The sequence below is a fragment of the Triturus cristatus genome, chromosome 9 (assembly GCF_964204655.1).
Source record: "Triturus cristatus chromosome 9, aTriCri1.1, whole genome shotgun sequence".
In the NCBI taxonomy this organism is placed as follows: domain Eukaryota; kingdom Metazoa; phylum Chordata; class Amphibia; order Caudata; family Salamandridae; genus Triturus; species Triturus cristatus.
The window spans coordinates 79,558,723-79,573,655 of NC_140592.1; the positions used below are offsets into that span (position 1 = coordinate 79,558,723).

The window sequence follows — 14,933 nt, forward strand, 5'->3', positions numbered from 1 at the left end:
AGCGCAAGCTTGGAGCAAACATTAGCACCAGTTACATTACACAAGGACATATTCATGTTTTGAATCACAGGATGTTAAGCCGATGTGTGGCTCGAACCTGCTTTTCCAGCTTGAAAGTCGGCAGCTCTAGCTTTACACCACAACCTCTCCCACAAGCATTTTCAATATTATATACAACAAAGTCATAGTGGTTGCTTATTTACATCCATTGACAAAGCCAGTAGGTCTGGCTTGTTGTAGGTGTAATGTTACGTTTTGTGCTATACAGCTTAAGTGTTTTAAGCCACACCCTTAATTACTTTGGCCACAGGCTGTAGGGTTTTTTAGCGATGGGGACAAGGTGGGGGGTGGTCTTGTACTCCACATGAGCCCCAGATGTTTTCTGGTTATGCGGAGGGCGCCTGGTCAATCCCCCAAAAACCCCTCTTGCTTCCTAACTGCACCCGTCCTCCACCCCCTGCTGCTAGCACCCTCCTTGTAAAAACAAAGTCGCTTTCTCTAGGGCAGAATTAACAAGCAGAAGCACATTACCACAGAGTGAAATGTTTGAGCAGCTGTAGTTTTCTCTGCTGACTGAAAGAGTTCGTGTTTAGTAGTACATTGAAAGCTCTTTATTTGTTGATCTCAGAAAGTCTGGTGACAACTGTGCAGTTACGTTGGACCTAAAAATGGAGCAAAGCTAAACTTAACATAAAAATGGGGGGAGTTCTTTTCATAAAAATAGGTTCTTTGTAATTCTAAAATGCTTTGCAAATAAGGGAAAAAGAAAAATGCACAGAATTCCTAATTCTAAAACGTTTTATACTCCTGTTTACGTTTTTTAGTTAATAAACATAGCACAAATATAAGATTCTGAATTTTCTTTTACATTTTTTCATATCTTAATTAATAGGTAACTTCTTTTAAGAGAAAATAACAGGCAATAGTGGAAGATTTGAGTGAAGATATTGAGAGCAAAGGGGGTGGTTGGTCAAGGAGTTTGTCTTCGGACTTGCTCTGAGCAGACTGCAAGTCAATGCAACAGAAGTGACAGTAACATTTTCTGTTTTTAAGAGTTTTTCCTCCATTTATGTATTTTTTTTAAATTTAATTTTGGCTTTTTGGAAATTGGTGGCTGTAAACTTTTATTTGGCTTCTGTTTATAAGAAAATTAGCATTGAGGCTTGAGTAGCAGGGTTCTGCAGTCTGAAATACATGGCTTGTTTATTATTTCCTTTCCTATGTTGTTGTTGCTTAATTATATTTGTCTGCAGCACTCCATGTTGTATCGCATTTTTCAAGAAACTGGCCTGAGCTTGATGTTCAGCGTGTGTTGGGCGCTTCACTTGTGGCACGAACGTGTGGAGTGCTCCTCCCACTTTGACAGAGGCACGCAGCGTATGGAAAACGGCCCCACCCTTCTAGAAGGAGCGCTCCGAAGGCGGCAAGTGGTGAGCGCTTTGTCTGCCTCACACTGGCCTGATTACGAAGCGCGCTATGACTAGTGCATCCGGGGCACAAGCAGGCATTCACTTCAGTGTAAATGCGTTCAGAGTTAAAGGATGGCCCCCGTACATGGACACCAGCGTTTGCTTTTGTTTTTCTGCTCACACATTTCCCACTCCTGTTTATGTGGACGTTGATGGGTAGTGCTCGTTTACTTATGTGTTTTTGTTTGCAGTGGAGTGATCACACAAGGATAAAAGACATTGCCATTTACAACGCCAATAGCTCTAACTCAAAAAATGTGAGACCTATTGCATTTCTAATGCATGTTATTCACGTCGACGCTATCTGTGCAAAGACTTCACCTCAATAGTGCCGATTTAACACTCAAATACAGCAATAAGTAACTGAAAGGTGACCAGCGAACCTTTACAAAGAACCTTCCACTGTGCAGCAACACATCATCATGGTATGCAGCAGATGATGGCTTATGTGGCAAATGTGGCAAATCCATAATTATGTGGAAAACAGCATGGCACAGAATTGTATAATTCGAGTCACCATGCACATAAGTAAATACCACAGGGGAGCGTGCCACATCAGGCGTGACCCCAAATTGTGAACATTCCTAATCCTAATAGTGAAGAAGGTGAGTCGTAGGCAGAAACGGTGGACAGAGCCATAGAGGGTTCGGGTGTATCCCGGATGCAATCTTTATTATCTCACATAAATCAAAGGTTTGCAGGCGGACTGTGCTAGTCTCTGTACAAAGGAACAGACTTTCACCTCAGTATTAAAATATTTATATATAGCTCAGAATAAACCTTTTATTGATCGACACAACAGATAAGATCTTTGGCTAAAAAAATAGTTTGCACGTTCATTATATTTTTTTCTTACTGAAGAGAAATAATTTCATGTTTTATATTTTTTGGGGGGGGGAGTGGGGAGTGATGGAGATTGTACTAAGCGGGATTCGAATGTGTTTACGTCACCAAAACATAACACCCAGATTATGGGATGGGGCATTTCTTGTGTCTTCATGGTTCTACATGGGAGAGGTTTGCGGGCCACCTAGTGAAAGGCAGGAATTATGGGATGGGATGTGGGATTTTTGCATTTTTGGATTTAAAGGGAAGGGTAAGCAAGCCTCCTTAAAGGATTGTAGGGAGGTAAGAAAAGCTTAAATGCCCAAGAGACATTCCCTCCCTCCTTCTCTCCCTCTACCTCTATGGGTGTCTCTCTTTCTCTTTTTCTCTCTCTTTTTGTCATGCTTTCTCTTCCTTTTTCCCATTCTTTCATTCTTTCTCTCTCTTACAATTTCTCTCTTGCTGCCTTCCTCTCACACTTCCCCTCTCTTCCTACCTTCAATCCACTTTTTTAAAGTCTAAGAGCAGCCATTTTGATTTGGGCTATACAGAAATCACCAATGGAAAGGTACTCGACCGGAAATGTGTTCACAGTGACACCTTATTACAAGTGCTTTGTTAATTGAATGGTTTCTCGTGCAGTGGACTGTGTAGGCTGACTGGCCTAATGTGAAAGTGGGAGAGCTCTTAATAGGCCAGTGCCTCTCCACTGGATTATTTTAGGATCCGGTTTGAGGGGGGCACGGGAAGACTTCAGAGTACATTTGCCTAAAATTGCTTACAGTATGCACCCAGACAGGTGACATTTAAAGGAATGAGAAATTCTCCTTTAAGGTGATATAATGTACTAACAAGTCAGGGCAATGTGATGTTTGTTTTAAAATCAAGGATTTTGACTAGGGGGTCATGGGGTTTTGGTCATGGGAGAAGGGTTTGGGGGACTCGGACAATGTTCGGTGGCCGTACAGAACTCTCCAAGACAATGTGATGATGCATGGCACAGGGTTGCACCCTCTCACTCTTGGGTGATCATCTCGTCTTCCCACACAGACCTCCTCCCCGGGTGTTGCCTCTTCTCCTCCCCTCTACCCTTCTGTGCATTATCAACTAACTCCAGCAGCAGGCTGGCTTTACTGCAGTCCTGGCTGTCACAGGGCGTCGCGTCGGCGAGGCTGTCAGGCTCCAGGAACCTCTTGCCGGGGTGCTGGCGCTTCTCCAGGTCTACAGCGTCTTCATCCTCGGACTCTTCCTCCCAACTCCGCTTGCCGGGGTGCTGCCGCTTGCTGTAACCGGTACTCCTCTTGCCCGGGTGCTGCCTCTTGGATAAGTCATTCAGGTAAGACGATTGTGAAACGGGGTAGTCCAGATCCGGCTCGACCGCCGAGCGCCTTCCAGGGTGCTGGCGCTTCTGGAGCTCAAAATAGCTGTCGACTTCGTCCTCATCTCGCTTTCCTGGGTGCTGTCGTTTCTCAGGCTCCAGAAAAAGGGTGTCGTCAGAATCCTCCCTTTTCCCTGGGTGCTGTCGCTTTTCCATGTCTACCTGGTATCTCTTGCCAGGATGTTGCCGCTTTGAAAGCCATTCTGTCGGGATACCCTTCAGCCCTACGTAAGAAAAAGATTCATGATAATTAGGTCTTTAGCAGTGTTGCGAAATCACAATCATGGAGAGCGATTCAGTCATTTCATTTCATTTCACTAGAATCATAGTAGACGTGGAAGCAACATCACGTCATTTGACCTTGATGACATCAAAGGAAGTGATGACACATGACCTTTGACAATGATGCTAAGACCGCTGTAATTTTTTGTAAATTTTATTAAAAACGTATATTTGCAGCATGCTACCAATCAGTGACGGAGAACAAGGTCAAAGAATGTGTAGTTAAACCTAGCGAAAGTTGAAAGAGCAAGCAGCCAGGTTAGTTAAGTCACATGTTGGATGTAGCAACAGAGGGGATTTCAATTGCTACCCCTAGTTAGCTCTAAAACTGTAGTGTAACAAATAGGGGAGAGGAAACCCAAGTTTTGGTGCTAGGTTAGTTAAGCATACCCTGATAAGTCTTGTTTCCAGACCAGGGTGCTTGCCACCAGTCACTCCTGTCACTTCCAAGCCTGCACGGTGGGGCAGTGCAGTGCGGGGGGGGGGGGGGGGGGGGGGGGCGGCGGTGAAAAAAGACAGAATAGGGAAAACAAAATAAATGAATAAATTAAAAGTAACACTTACCTTGCTCTCGCTGCATTGCCGAGTCGGCAATGCTACGAGCGCAAGGTAAGCTGTTTTATTTGTTTATTTATTTTAGTTTTGCAATGCCGTCGTTTGTCACTTACAACCCCCTACCCCGGCCCGCCTTACCGCGATTACCTGCACGGGCCGCCACTGCCTGAAAGATATCAGCCTACCACATTCATGGGTCAGGAACTTGCATGAGAAGAAACTGTTGCCTTTTTGAAGGTGTGAACAAGGTTTGGATGGGAACCCAGCTGAGAATAGGTACTAGCAAATTGGAATCCGTAGCTGCAATCAGTGGAATTACTAGCATTGTATCACGTTTTTTGAAATCAAATCATATTTTGGTGCTGGGTGACACGTGAGTTTAAACCTACTCTTTTAACAATGAACAACTAGGGTGATCCTCCACACTATAGAAAGTTTAAAACTCTAAATAATACAGCCCTCATCCATCACCTGCCATGCTCATTCAAAATCCCTCATTTAACATCCTGGGTAGGCACACCTCACTCCTGATTTAGAGATTATTGTGCTTGTCTTCTTCCTGCTGAACCGAAAGTTTCTTCCTGGTCCATCTGGTACACCAGCTGCAAACACAATCCTGAAGCTCAGTGCGACTATTCTGAACATCTTTGGCAGCCAAGGTATGTTTGGTTGTAAAACCAGGCCTCACAAAGGTAAATGCACACTTTTGTGTAAATTTACGATTTTTGCTATTCGCGAAGGGATTTCTGAGCATTATTTTTACGAAGGAGGAGTCTACGCACATAAAAAAGATAGTACTGTCCTATATTTTTATGTACAGAGACTCCACATTGGCAAAGATACAACTTATCAATCCATTTGTGAATAGCAAACAATCATAACATTACATAAAAGTGAAGATTTACCTTTGTGAATCAGGCCCCAAGTGTCTGGAAGCTCTGAAGAAGTAGAGTCTGCTAGCAGGAGTGCACACCCCTCTAATCCTGTTTGGGATGTTAGCAGGTGTATCGAGGCCTGTCTGTGCTGTCTTCTCAGAATTACTTCTCTTTAGGAACTAGTACCCCGGGCCCAGATCCAGCCTCTCCAAGCCAGGGAAGGGATATGTCCTGCCAGCTAAGGGTGGGGCTGACCAATAAAGTGTTCCTCAAAAAAGCTTTTGGAAGTCTGCAGCCAGAAGGACCTGCTACAGCGTCAGAATAGGAGCTTTCTGCATCTATCCGTGAAAACGGACCTCAATGTAACTCGGACCACGCGCAACCCCACCCTGCACTAGCACCGATGGTGCAAGGAGCGAGGAGAACCTGCAGGTGTGATCAGCATCATCACTGCAAAACCTGAAGTGCAGGCGGCCAATTCTCAAAAGTATTTATGAGGACAGGGAGTCGTGCTACAGGAGTTCGCCTCCTCTTACATGCCTGTGTCAATCAGCCCTGAATGTCCCACTCCCAAAAAGTAAAAGTGCAAAGAGGGAACAGTCCTTTCTATTTGTACTAATGTGTATATGCTTAGAACAGTCCAGTTGTAGTTGTTTTGGGGTAAATTCAACTATGTAAGAATATGTAAAAGAGTGTCGCAGGAGTATTTTTTCACGTACTCCTACATGACTTTCACCTTTATGCTAATTCACCTCCTACATGAAGGTGAATTAGCCTCTATGCGTCTTTAGAACCTATGTGCAATCTCCAAGGAAACATTGCAGCACGGTCGGATTGGCCTACAGGGCTAACGGGCGCTGCCCGACGAGCTGCTCTGACAGGTCAGTGTGTAGGGCTTTTTTGGCTGTATGTGGGCCTGTTTTATGGTTTGCTGGGTCAGTTTTGCTGTTGATTTTGCTGATATTAAAACAAACATTGACAGCAGCAAGCTCAGACCCTTGTAGTCTTCCAAAACACATATGCAGTGTGTCTTCACAAGTTCCAAACTGCACCAATTTGGAAACATAGGCCACTTTTATAACTTTCTGATTCACTAATGGGGGCAAATTTTATTTTGAAGCCCATGCCCATTATCTATCCTAGTATAACCCTGATTAGCTATACCTGACTGACTTTCCACAGCTAATCCATTCTATCTTGTTTGTAGGATCTAGACTCAATGAGGCCCTGTAGTGAACATTTAGGGCCCGATTATGAGTTTGATGGTGCGTCGGTGGGCCCCCTCTGCTGCCGCACTTCCAAACCTGTGTGAGAACCGCCCACTGTATTATGACTTTTTTAGCAATTGGCGGGCGATTCTTTGATGTTCCCATGATGGTGCCTATAAATTTGGAACCACCATTGGAAAGTCAAAATAAGTTCATGCATGGCATGGACTATGAAGTCCAGACCATGCTGGAACTGGGGATGCATGCACACAAGGAGGCACATGCTGTGACCCCCTGTGTGCATCCACATGAAGTGAGGCACATGGGGGCCCCTCTTCTTTCCTCACCGCCACTGTTTTCATGGTGGAAAGACCTCCATTTAATCAGTGGCAGTGAGGAAAGTCATAATATGTTGCGGCAGTCCCATCAAACATATTGATGCCTCTTCACCAATGCGCCACTGCCAGGAAATTACTGTTCTTTATCAGAGTCAGTGGTCCCATGGCAACACGACCGGCAAGGTCTCATGATGTGCCGGTCGGTAGACCACCACCGCCGCCCTACCATGAGTCTGGCGATCCAAGGACCGGCGGACTCGTAATTTGGCCCTTAGGGTCTAATGTACATGTAATAAGAATAACCATGCGGTTAAGATGCTCGGGACAATAAATTGATTAGTGCACCCTTTAAGGTATGGAATTGCTCTTGAAAAGAAATCCAGTCAGGAAACAACACATGGAGGCCTTTATTTAGAGAAAAACCCCAGGAGAGCTGAAATTTTACTCAACTTGGAATCAGAAATCAGTTGCGAAGAGTGTTTGCGCCAGCACTCGGAATGAAGCCCTAGCACTCGGAATGAAGCCCTAGTCTTAGTCAGGGAATGGGTAAATTGTCCAATTTTTACATGAAAAATGAATACTAAAACAGTTTAGAAAAGTTTAACCTACTTCAACATTTTTTGTTGCTTTGAATGTTATGACCATTGAGGTCAATTGTTTATTATTTCTACATTTTGCTTGTTTCCAATTAATACCCGCGTATCCTTATTGTATCAGACTTGGTTTTGACTTTACATTCTTTTTATTTGAATCACCTACATTTCAGTTGATGTACCTCGAAGCATTCAATTTCTCAAAACCATATGCAGGAAGAGGGAGGGATTACAAAATGAAAGAAGGAGGGAATCAGTGTGGGGGAGAGAGGGGCATACACCGATATAGCTCGACATACAGCAGTATTGTGCATTGGTGCATAGGGAAAAGAGGAAAAAAATACAGGCAATAAGGACACAAGGTATGTCTAATGTACTAATGCTTTCCAGCATCAAAGATCATCACCATACATGCCAACATTTCAGAAGGGGAAAGTGGGAGATTTAAAGAAAGAATCCGTGAAAGGTATATCTTCCATTGACTTCTATTGAGGCTGCATTGGGTCTATTGTCATGTACTGGGACTAAATGAAAATATCGGGGCAGATTTACAAGAAAGTGACGCATCTGTACAAATGCATCACTTTCCCTGCGCCACCCTTAGAAACCCTTGCGCCACCATAGATGCGCCGTATTTACAATACGGAGCACTATGGCGCAAGGATTGACAGATGCGTCAGAAATTCTGATGCATCTGTTGGCGGAAAAGTCACGGATTTGCTTGTGTCGCAAGCATGACGCAACTCCAGCAATGCGTGTTGAGGCCTATTCCCACTACACTGCGTCACTACTTACGCCTGCTTGAAGCAGGCGTAAGGTTTTGACGCAGTGGCGTCCTAAAAGTGGCGCAGTGAAATCTTGTAGATTTCACTGAGTCACTTTTACGAGGCCTTCCTGCGTGGGAACGCCCACCCTGCATATATTATACCTGATGCAGGTATAATGTGGCGCAGGGCTTTACAGCGTGACGCATCTCCCTAGATGCGTCACGTTGTAATTAGGCCGCATTGTTTACGCCGCTGTTGCGTCAAAAAAGTGACGCAACTGCAGCGCAAAAGTCACGCAAGGGGCTTGTAAATCTGCCCCATCTTTTTTTTTCCTTACCTGTCATGAGCACGGAGAAAGCGCTATGGTAGGCAGAGAGAGTGTGATTATAAATGTTGTGCATTGGCCTGCAGAAGCGGGTTACTGTCAGTGCGTACTCCTAGTCACACAAGACCATTCCTTGCCTGCAGAAGCCTGACAAGGAATCGAGTTTTTGCATATAGGAATTCAGGAGTGGGAAACTAGCCTTGAAATCAGTAGTGTCCTGCCTGAATCGGGAGGGTTGGCATGCATGTTCACGGATACACGTGGTCATGGTGTCCGTGACCACATGTGAGGTCAAAAAAAGTTTTGATGAGGGTCTCAACCAGCCGAGAGCTTATGCCTTAAAGAGAGAGGCCAAAAGCCATTGGGGACTGGAGATGTCTGTAGTGGGAGGGCACTGATCACCTCCCGTAGCTCATCTATAGTAATATTGTTCTCCAACGATCGGATGTCACCCTCAGGTCAGCGGGCGGTATAATCATATAGGTACTTATCCTGAATCGCTTCATCGAGTTGTTGGTGTGTGAATAGAGCAGAATAATATTGATGAAAAACCGCTAGCATCTCACCTATTTCTGATGCAGCTTGCCCATGGGCATTTATGATGCTGGATATATGGTTTCTGGTGGTAGCTCATCGTAGTTTGTAGTCCAATAGTTGGTCTGCCGTATCGCCCTTCTCATAATAAGTTTGTTTAATAGAGAGAAGCTTTTTAGCGACATCTTTCATCTGCATCTGTTCTAATTCACACCTGACTTTGCGGAACTCTCGTAACCTAGCATTAGAGCCATTTTGCTTATGGGGTGCTTCCGCTCATGAAATACAACAAGACCTACCCTATGAACAAGTTTATAAAAATTTCTTAAGTAGTGAGCAGGTACTCAATCTATGTAGTGCCTGCCTGACTCTACGTCACTGGTGTGCTTACCACATGTGTCATAAAAACATTGTGTCAAATGGTGCTATAAAAACCTTACTAGTGATTAGTTCTTGTTCAAGATAAGTAGAGAAAGTAAAAAAGGTGTGATAGGACGACAGCGCCTCACGGAAGCAGCCCCAACGAGGTATGCGTAGACTGGTACTCGCCTACTACCTCCTATTGTCATCATCGGTCGCTGCCGCCCAAACAGAAAGAGTAAAGGTGGAACAGAAATGTGTAGTATACTGCACTCAAACTCTACGTGATGGTCCTAATGACTCCTATCTTATCAGGCAACCTATGTGTTGCGGTGGTGTGAGCTAATCTGCAAAAACAGGAAGTGTCGACCCAGATTTGGTGAGTTGAGCCTGATCAGGACTCGAGTCTCTCAGAAGTAAAACCGAGCAGCATAACACTAGCTATATGGTGCTTTATTCTCAGCTGTGTCGCTTGCTCATTTAAAAACCAACATGTTTCGTTGCCGTATTACTTTACCGGCAACTTCATCAGGGCTTGGGTCGACTGGTCTCTCTGCGAACGCTAATGTGTACCAGCGATATCTTTAAATCAGCACCCTCGAGGTGCTGTGTAGCGGCATACCTGCACCTCCATCATGTAAGTGTCTTGGGTATTTGTATACCGGCCCTTTTGGCTGTTAAAACCAGAGCTGCGGAACTTTGTTTCTCGTCAGTCTGAGCCTCGGGTCGTAACTCGCTGGGGGCGAGTTACGACCCGAGGCTCAGACTGACGAGAAACGAAGTTCCGCAGCTCTGGTTTTAACAGCCAAAAGGGCCGGTATACAAATACCCAAGACACTTACATGATGGAGGTGCAGGTATGCCGCTACACAGCACCTCGAGGGTGCTGATTTAAAGATATCGCTGGTACACATTAGCGTTCGCAGAGAGACCAGTCGACCCAAGCCCTGATGAAGTTGCCGGTAAAGTAATACGGCAACGAAACATGTTGGTTTTTAAATGAGCAAGCGACACAGCTGAGAATAAAGCACCATATAGCTAGTGTTATGCTGCTCGGTTTTACTTCTGAGTGACTCGAGTCCTGATCAGGCTCAACTCACCAAATCTGGGTCGACACTTCCTGTTTTTGCAGATTAGCTCACACCACCGCAACACATAGGTTGCCTGATAAGATAGGAGTCATTAGGACCATCACGTAGAGTTTGAGTGCAGTATACTACACATTTCTGTTCCACCTTTACTCTTTCTGTTTGGGCGGCAGCGACCGATGATGACAATAGGAGGTAGTAGGCGAGTACCAGTCTACGCATACCTCGTTGGGGCTGCTTCCGTGAGGCGCTGTCGTCCTATCACACCTTTTTTACTTTCTCTACTTATCTTGAACAAGAACTAATCACTAGTAAGGTTTTTATAGCACCATTTGACACAATGTTTTTATGACACATGTGGTAAGCACACCAGTGACGTAGAGTCAGGCAGGCACTACATAGATTGAGTACCTGCTCACTACTTAAGAAATTTTTATAAACTTGTTCATAGGGTAGGTCTTGTTGTATTTCAGGATTGTGAGTGGGGGGCCACCTACCCTGTTAGCCCCCTAGGCTCCCTTGTTGTGTAAGTGCTTCCGCTCATGCCAACCTGGATTCAGCATCCTTCCTATTTTGTATGTGGAGGTATTCACATGTGGCCGTGTGTGACATCAATTCACCCCTAATAACAGCCTTTACAGCATCCAACAGCACTTATGGTGAGACTTCCCCCGAGTCGTTCTCTGTAAAATATTGTTCTATGACATCTTTTATATGCTCTCTGAAGCTGAGAACTCTATTGGCCACCCCATTGATCATCCAAGGGTGGAAAGGAGGTTCTGGAGGGGGGGGAGTCAGTGAAATCCAGATAGGGGCATGGTCTGATAGAGAACGGTCATCGAAAATGCTATCCAGCAAGTAGATCAATAGTGTTTTAGCAACTAAGAAATAGTCTAACCATGAATATATGTCTTGCGTATGTTCGAGTAAAATGCGTAGTCCCTGTCAGTAGGGTGGTGGGAGTGCCAGATATCTACTGGGTTGAGGTATGTTACTCCCTGAGTTAGCGTTGTTGAACAATCAAGTTATACATTGCTCTCAGGCCAACAAATTCGTAACAACTAGAATTAAAAAACACAGGGGCTCGAAAGCAATGGTTTACTGCAAATACAAAGAACAATTTATGGAGGGTGCCGAGCTCCATAGAGGAAGATGGTCCAACAGTGGGGACATTAGCCCCGTGGGGAGGGGCTGACGGCTGGGTAAGAGGCATGCCAGGGAATAGTGTGGAATGGACCAGCGACAGGATGATGCAAGTGATCCAGGAGAGAGCTGGTGTTCCAGGAGACTGGGACCGGGATTTGACTTTGACGAGAGTTGAGCAGCATCTTGGGGGGAATGGGCTTGACTGGGAATAACAGGGGTCCTGGAGTGGGTCTGAGGGTGCAGGAGTGTCTGAGTTTGAGCAGATGCAGAAGGTGTGGTGGGAATCGTGGGAGCTATTCTTAACAGCACAAAGGAAAGTGGAGGTAGGTGGCCAGGGTACCGAAACAGGCTTATGGGTCTAATTCGCGATGTCCAGAAGAACCTAGGTTCAGGGCGGGCAGTTGTGATGGGAGTAACCGGGTTCAGAGAGTGGGTGGCTCACAGATAGGGCAACGAGAAAAGGGGGCCGGGCCGACACTCTGCCAGGCAATATCCTTGGGGTGGAGCAAGGCACAAAGGGGGTTGCAACAGGGAGTGACATGGTGCTGCCATATATATGAATCTGGGACCCTTTGGGAGGTCACATGATGAGTTGACTATTGATAAGATTTGGGCTACTAAATATTTGGATATATTCAAACTACTGCACAGAGAAATGCAGATCAAAGAGGACTCAAAGATAGAGGAGAGAGAGGTTGGTAAGAGACCGAAGGTGCCTACTATTATAATCATGTGGACAGTGGCGTTCCTGATCTACGCCAACATAATATGCGTGAAGGCCACAGAGCACAGCGTGGCATTGTGGAAATATCTGGATATTATCAGGACGGCCAACATCGGTTTTGGAGGGCTGGCTGGTTGCGATATGACGAGCAGTTCAGGGCCTGGAGGAGTAGAACATTGGGGAAATCTTAGCGAACATAGACCAGGAGTTGTGACTGTGATATATGACGCCTACTAGGCCAGTGCAGTCCACGCACATGGCAAGCGGCCTGCCCATCGCCCCCAGCCCTTTCTGAATCACCCCACCCTGGGAGGGGAGGGGAGTGCAAACAGGCATGGTCCCATAAGGGCATGCTGGAACTTTATCAAAGGGGAGTGTATAGGTACCCCTGCAAGTTTTGCCATGATTGTTCCAAGTACGGTGGGTGGTATTCCCAGTTGCACTGCATTTCCGAGGATAAACGAGTTTCATGGGGAGGGGCAAGCAGTAAGGGAGTGGCAGCAAAGGGCGGATACTCCGGTTAAGCCAGAAGCTACGCTGCCTTGGTTCAAAGTGTATCCCGATGGAGCAGCAGCAACTTTCTTGTGGGATGGTTTTAATTTTGCTTTCTAAATACCATATATGGTCCCCAGGCAGGCCAGCGGGTGTATAATTTATGGTCCTGTTATGAAATAGAGGACCTGGTATGGGAGGAGTTGGGGAACTAGGTGTTCAGGGCAGAATGATGAGAATGTTCCCCCCTCCCCCTTTGCAATGACCTGGTGGTATCCCCGTTGGGGATGGTGCTGAAGAAGGCAGTGGGGAGTACAGGCCGATGCTCCACTAGTCATGGCTGGAAGGGGCGTCGGTGAATGATTTAATTGATCAGGCGGAATGTTGTGTGTCATATGCAACTTTGGACACAGCGAGACGGCTGACACAGAATTGTGGTGTGGGAAATGAGAGGCAAGGTGGAAATTAAATCAGCTTTTTGCCTCCTCCCAGTGCATACAGTAGATTTTTCCTTGTTGGGCATACAGTATAAGGGTGAGAACATTGTCGACAAGTGTATGGCAATGGCGTGTTCAGTTGCGTGTCCTGTGTTTGAAACGTTCAACACTTTCTTGGAATTGGTGGTAAGGTTGGTATCCGCCTCGGAGTAGGTGTTGCATTACCTAGATGATTTTTCATACTTAGAAGGGCATGGGCCATGGGGCACTGTGTGTGGCTGATGAACACCCTAGAGGTGATGGCAGACCGATTTGGGGTTCCCTTGGCAGCAGAAAAGACAGAGGGTCCCTCGACCTGGCTGACATTCTTGAGGATTGAGTGGACTCTGTGTCCATGTTGTCTAGCCTCCAGGGTGATAAGCTGGTAGTATTGAACAGTTTACAGGATGAGGTGTTGCAGAGGGAGAAGTGTGTTGTGGTTGATGCAGAAAGTGCTGGGGCATTTGAATTTTGCATGCCGGGTGGTACTTTTTGCAGGAGCTTCATATTTGCTTTGCCGAGGCCATGAAGCCTTATCACAGGGTGTGGGGGACTGGGCGGGAGGGGGGGGGGGTTGATAAAGGATCTGAGGATATGGAAACACTTCATACTGGATATAACAGGTTGACCATGTGGTTGCAAAATGACCCATTAGCTTGAAAGGTGGAAATATACTCTGATGTTTTAGGGACAGAACATTTTGGGGTGGATTGGGATGGGTGCGCTGAGATATGGCCTCTGGCTTGGAAGGCCAAGGGTCAGACTTTAACATTCCTGGAGTTTTTTCTTTTACTGTTTGCAGTGAGACAATTGGCATATGAGGTGGATAATATGCGAGTGACATTTGTGTCAGACAACACAGCAGTGGTGCAGATGGTAAACAGAATGGCTGCTTTGGACGTAAAGACACTGAGAAAATTGGTGTTGTTGTGCTTGAAAAAGAATATTGTGTTTCCGGAAAACACATTGCCGGGTTGGACAACGGGGTAACTGACGCACTCTCTCGTTCTCAGTGGGTGAGGTTCTATGGTTTGGCAGCGGGAGCGGCAAAGGTGGTCCTACATTTACAAGATGACTATGGGACATTGGACTGTTAAGGAAAGTTTATTGCTGGGACACTCTTAAGCGGATTCTATGAGAAAGATGTATGTGCAGGGTTGGAAAGAGTTCTTGGCGTCTGGAGCCAGGCAACAATGGAAAGACAGGGGCAGATTTATGCAGAGGTGGGAAGACATGGTGGCGTTTGTGCTTGCTACGATAGAGAGGGGTTTATCCTCTGTGCCAATTGGAGGGAAGTTGGTGGGAATTTCCTTGAATGGGAAGATTAGATGGGGATATGACCCATGTGGAGGTGCGTTGGGCAGGAGACTGTTGCACGGCTGGTTGAGGGTGCATGGAAGGTCACCATGGTTCAGGAGACCAATCTCTATTGGAGTCCTCAGGGCATTGCTGCATCAGGCGAGAATTGCATGCACGTCCACCTGGGATGTGCAATTAT

The 14,933-nt window shown here is 45.9% G+C and overlaps 1 protein-coding gene across 2 annotated transcripts in view; it reads right to left on the minus strand.

The window, feature by feature from the left end:
• Positions 1 to 2,107: 2,107 nt before the first annotated feature.
• The window catches only part of TRH (thyrotropin releasing hormone), a 68,695-nt gene continuing 55,869 nt past the window's right edge, over positions 2,108 to 14,933 (minus strand). For both annotated transcript variants that reach the window (XM_085624457.1, XM_085624458.1), the window contains exon 3: positions 2,108 to 3,896. In XM_085624457.1, the coding sequence (XP_085480583.1) occupies positions 3,310 to 3,896 (587 nt within the window). In that variant the 3' untranslated portion in view covers positions 2,108 to 3,309. The remainder of the gene's footprint in view (positions 3,897 to 14,933) is intronic.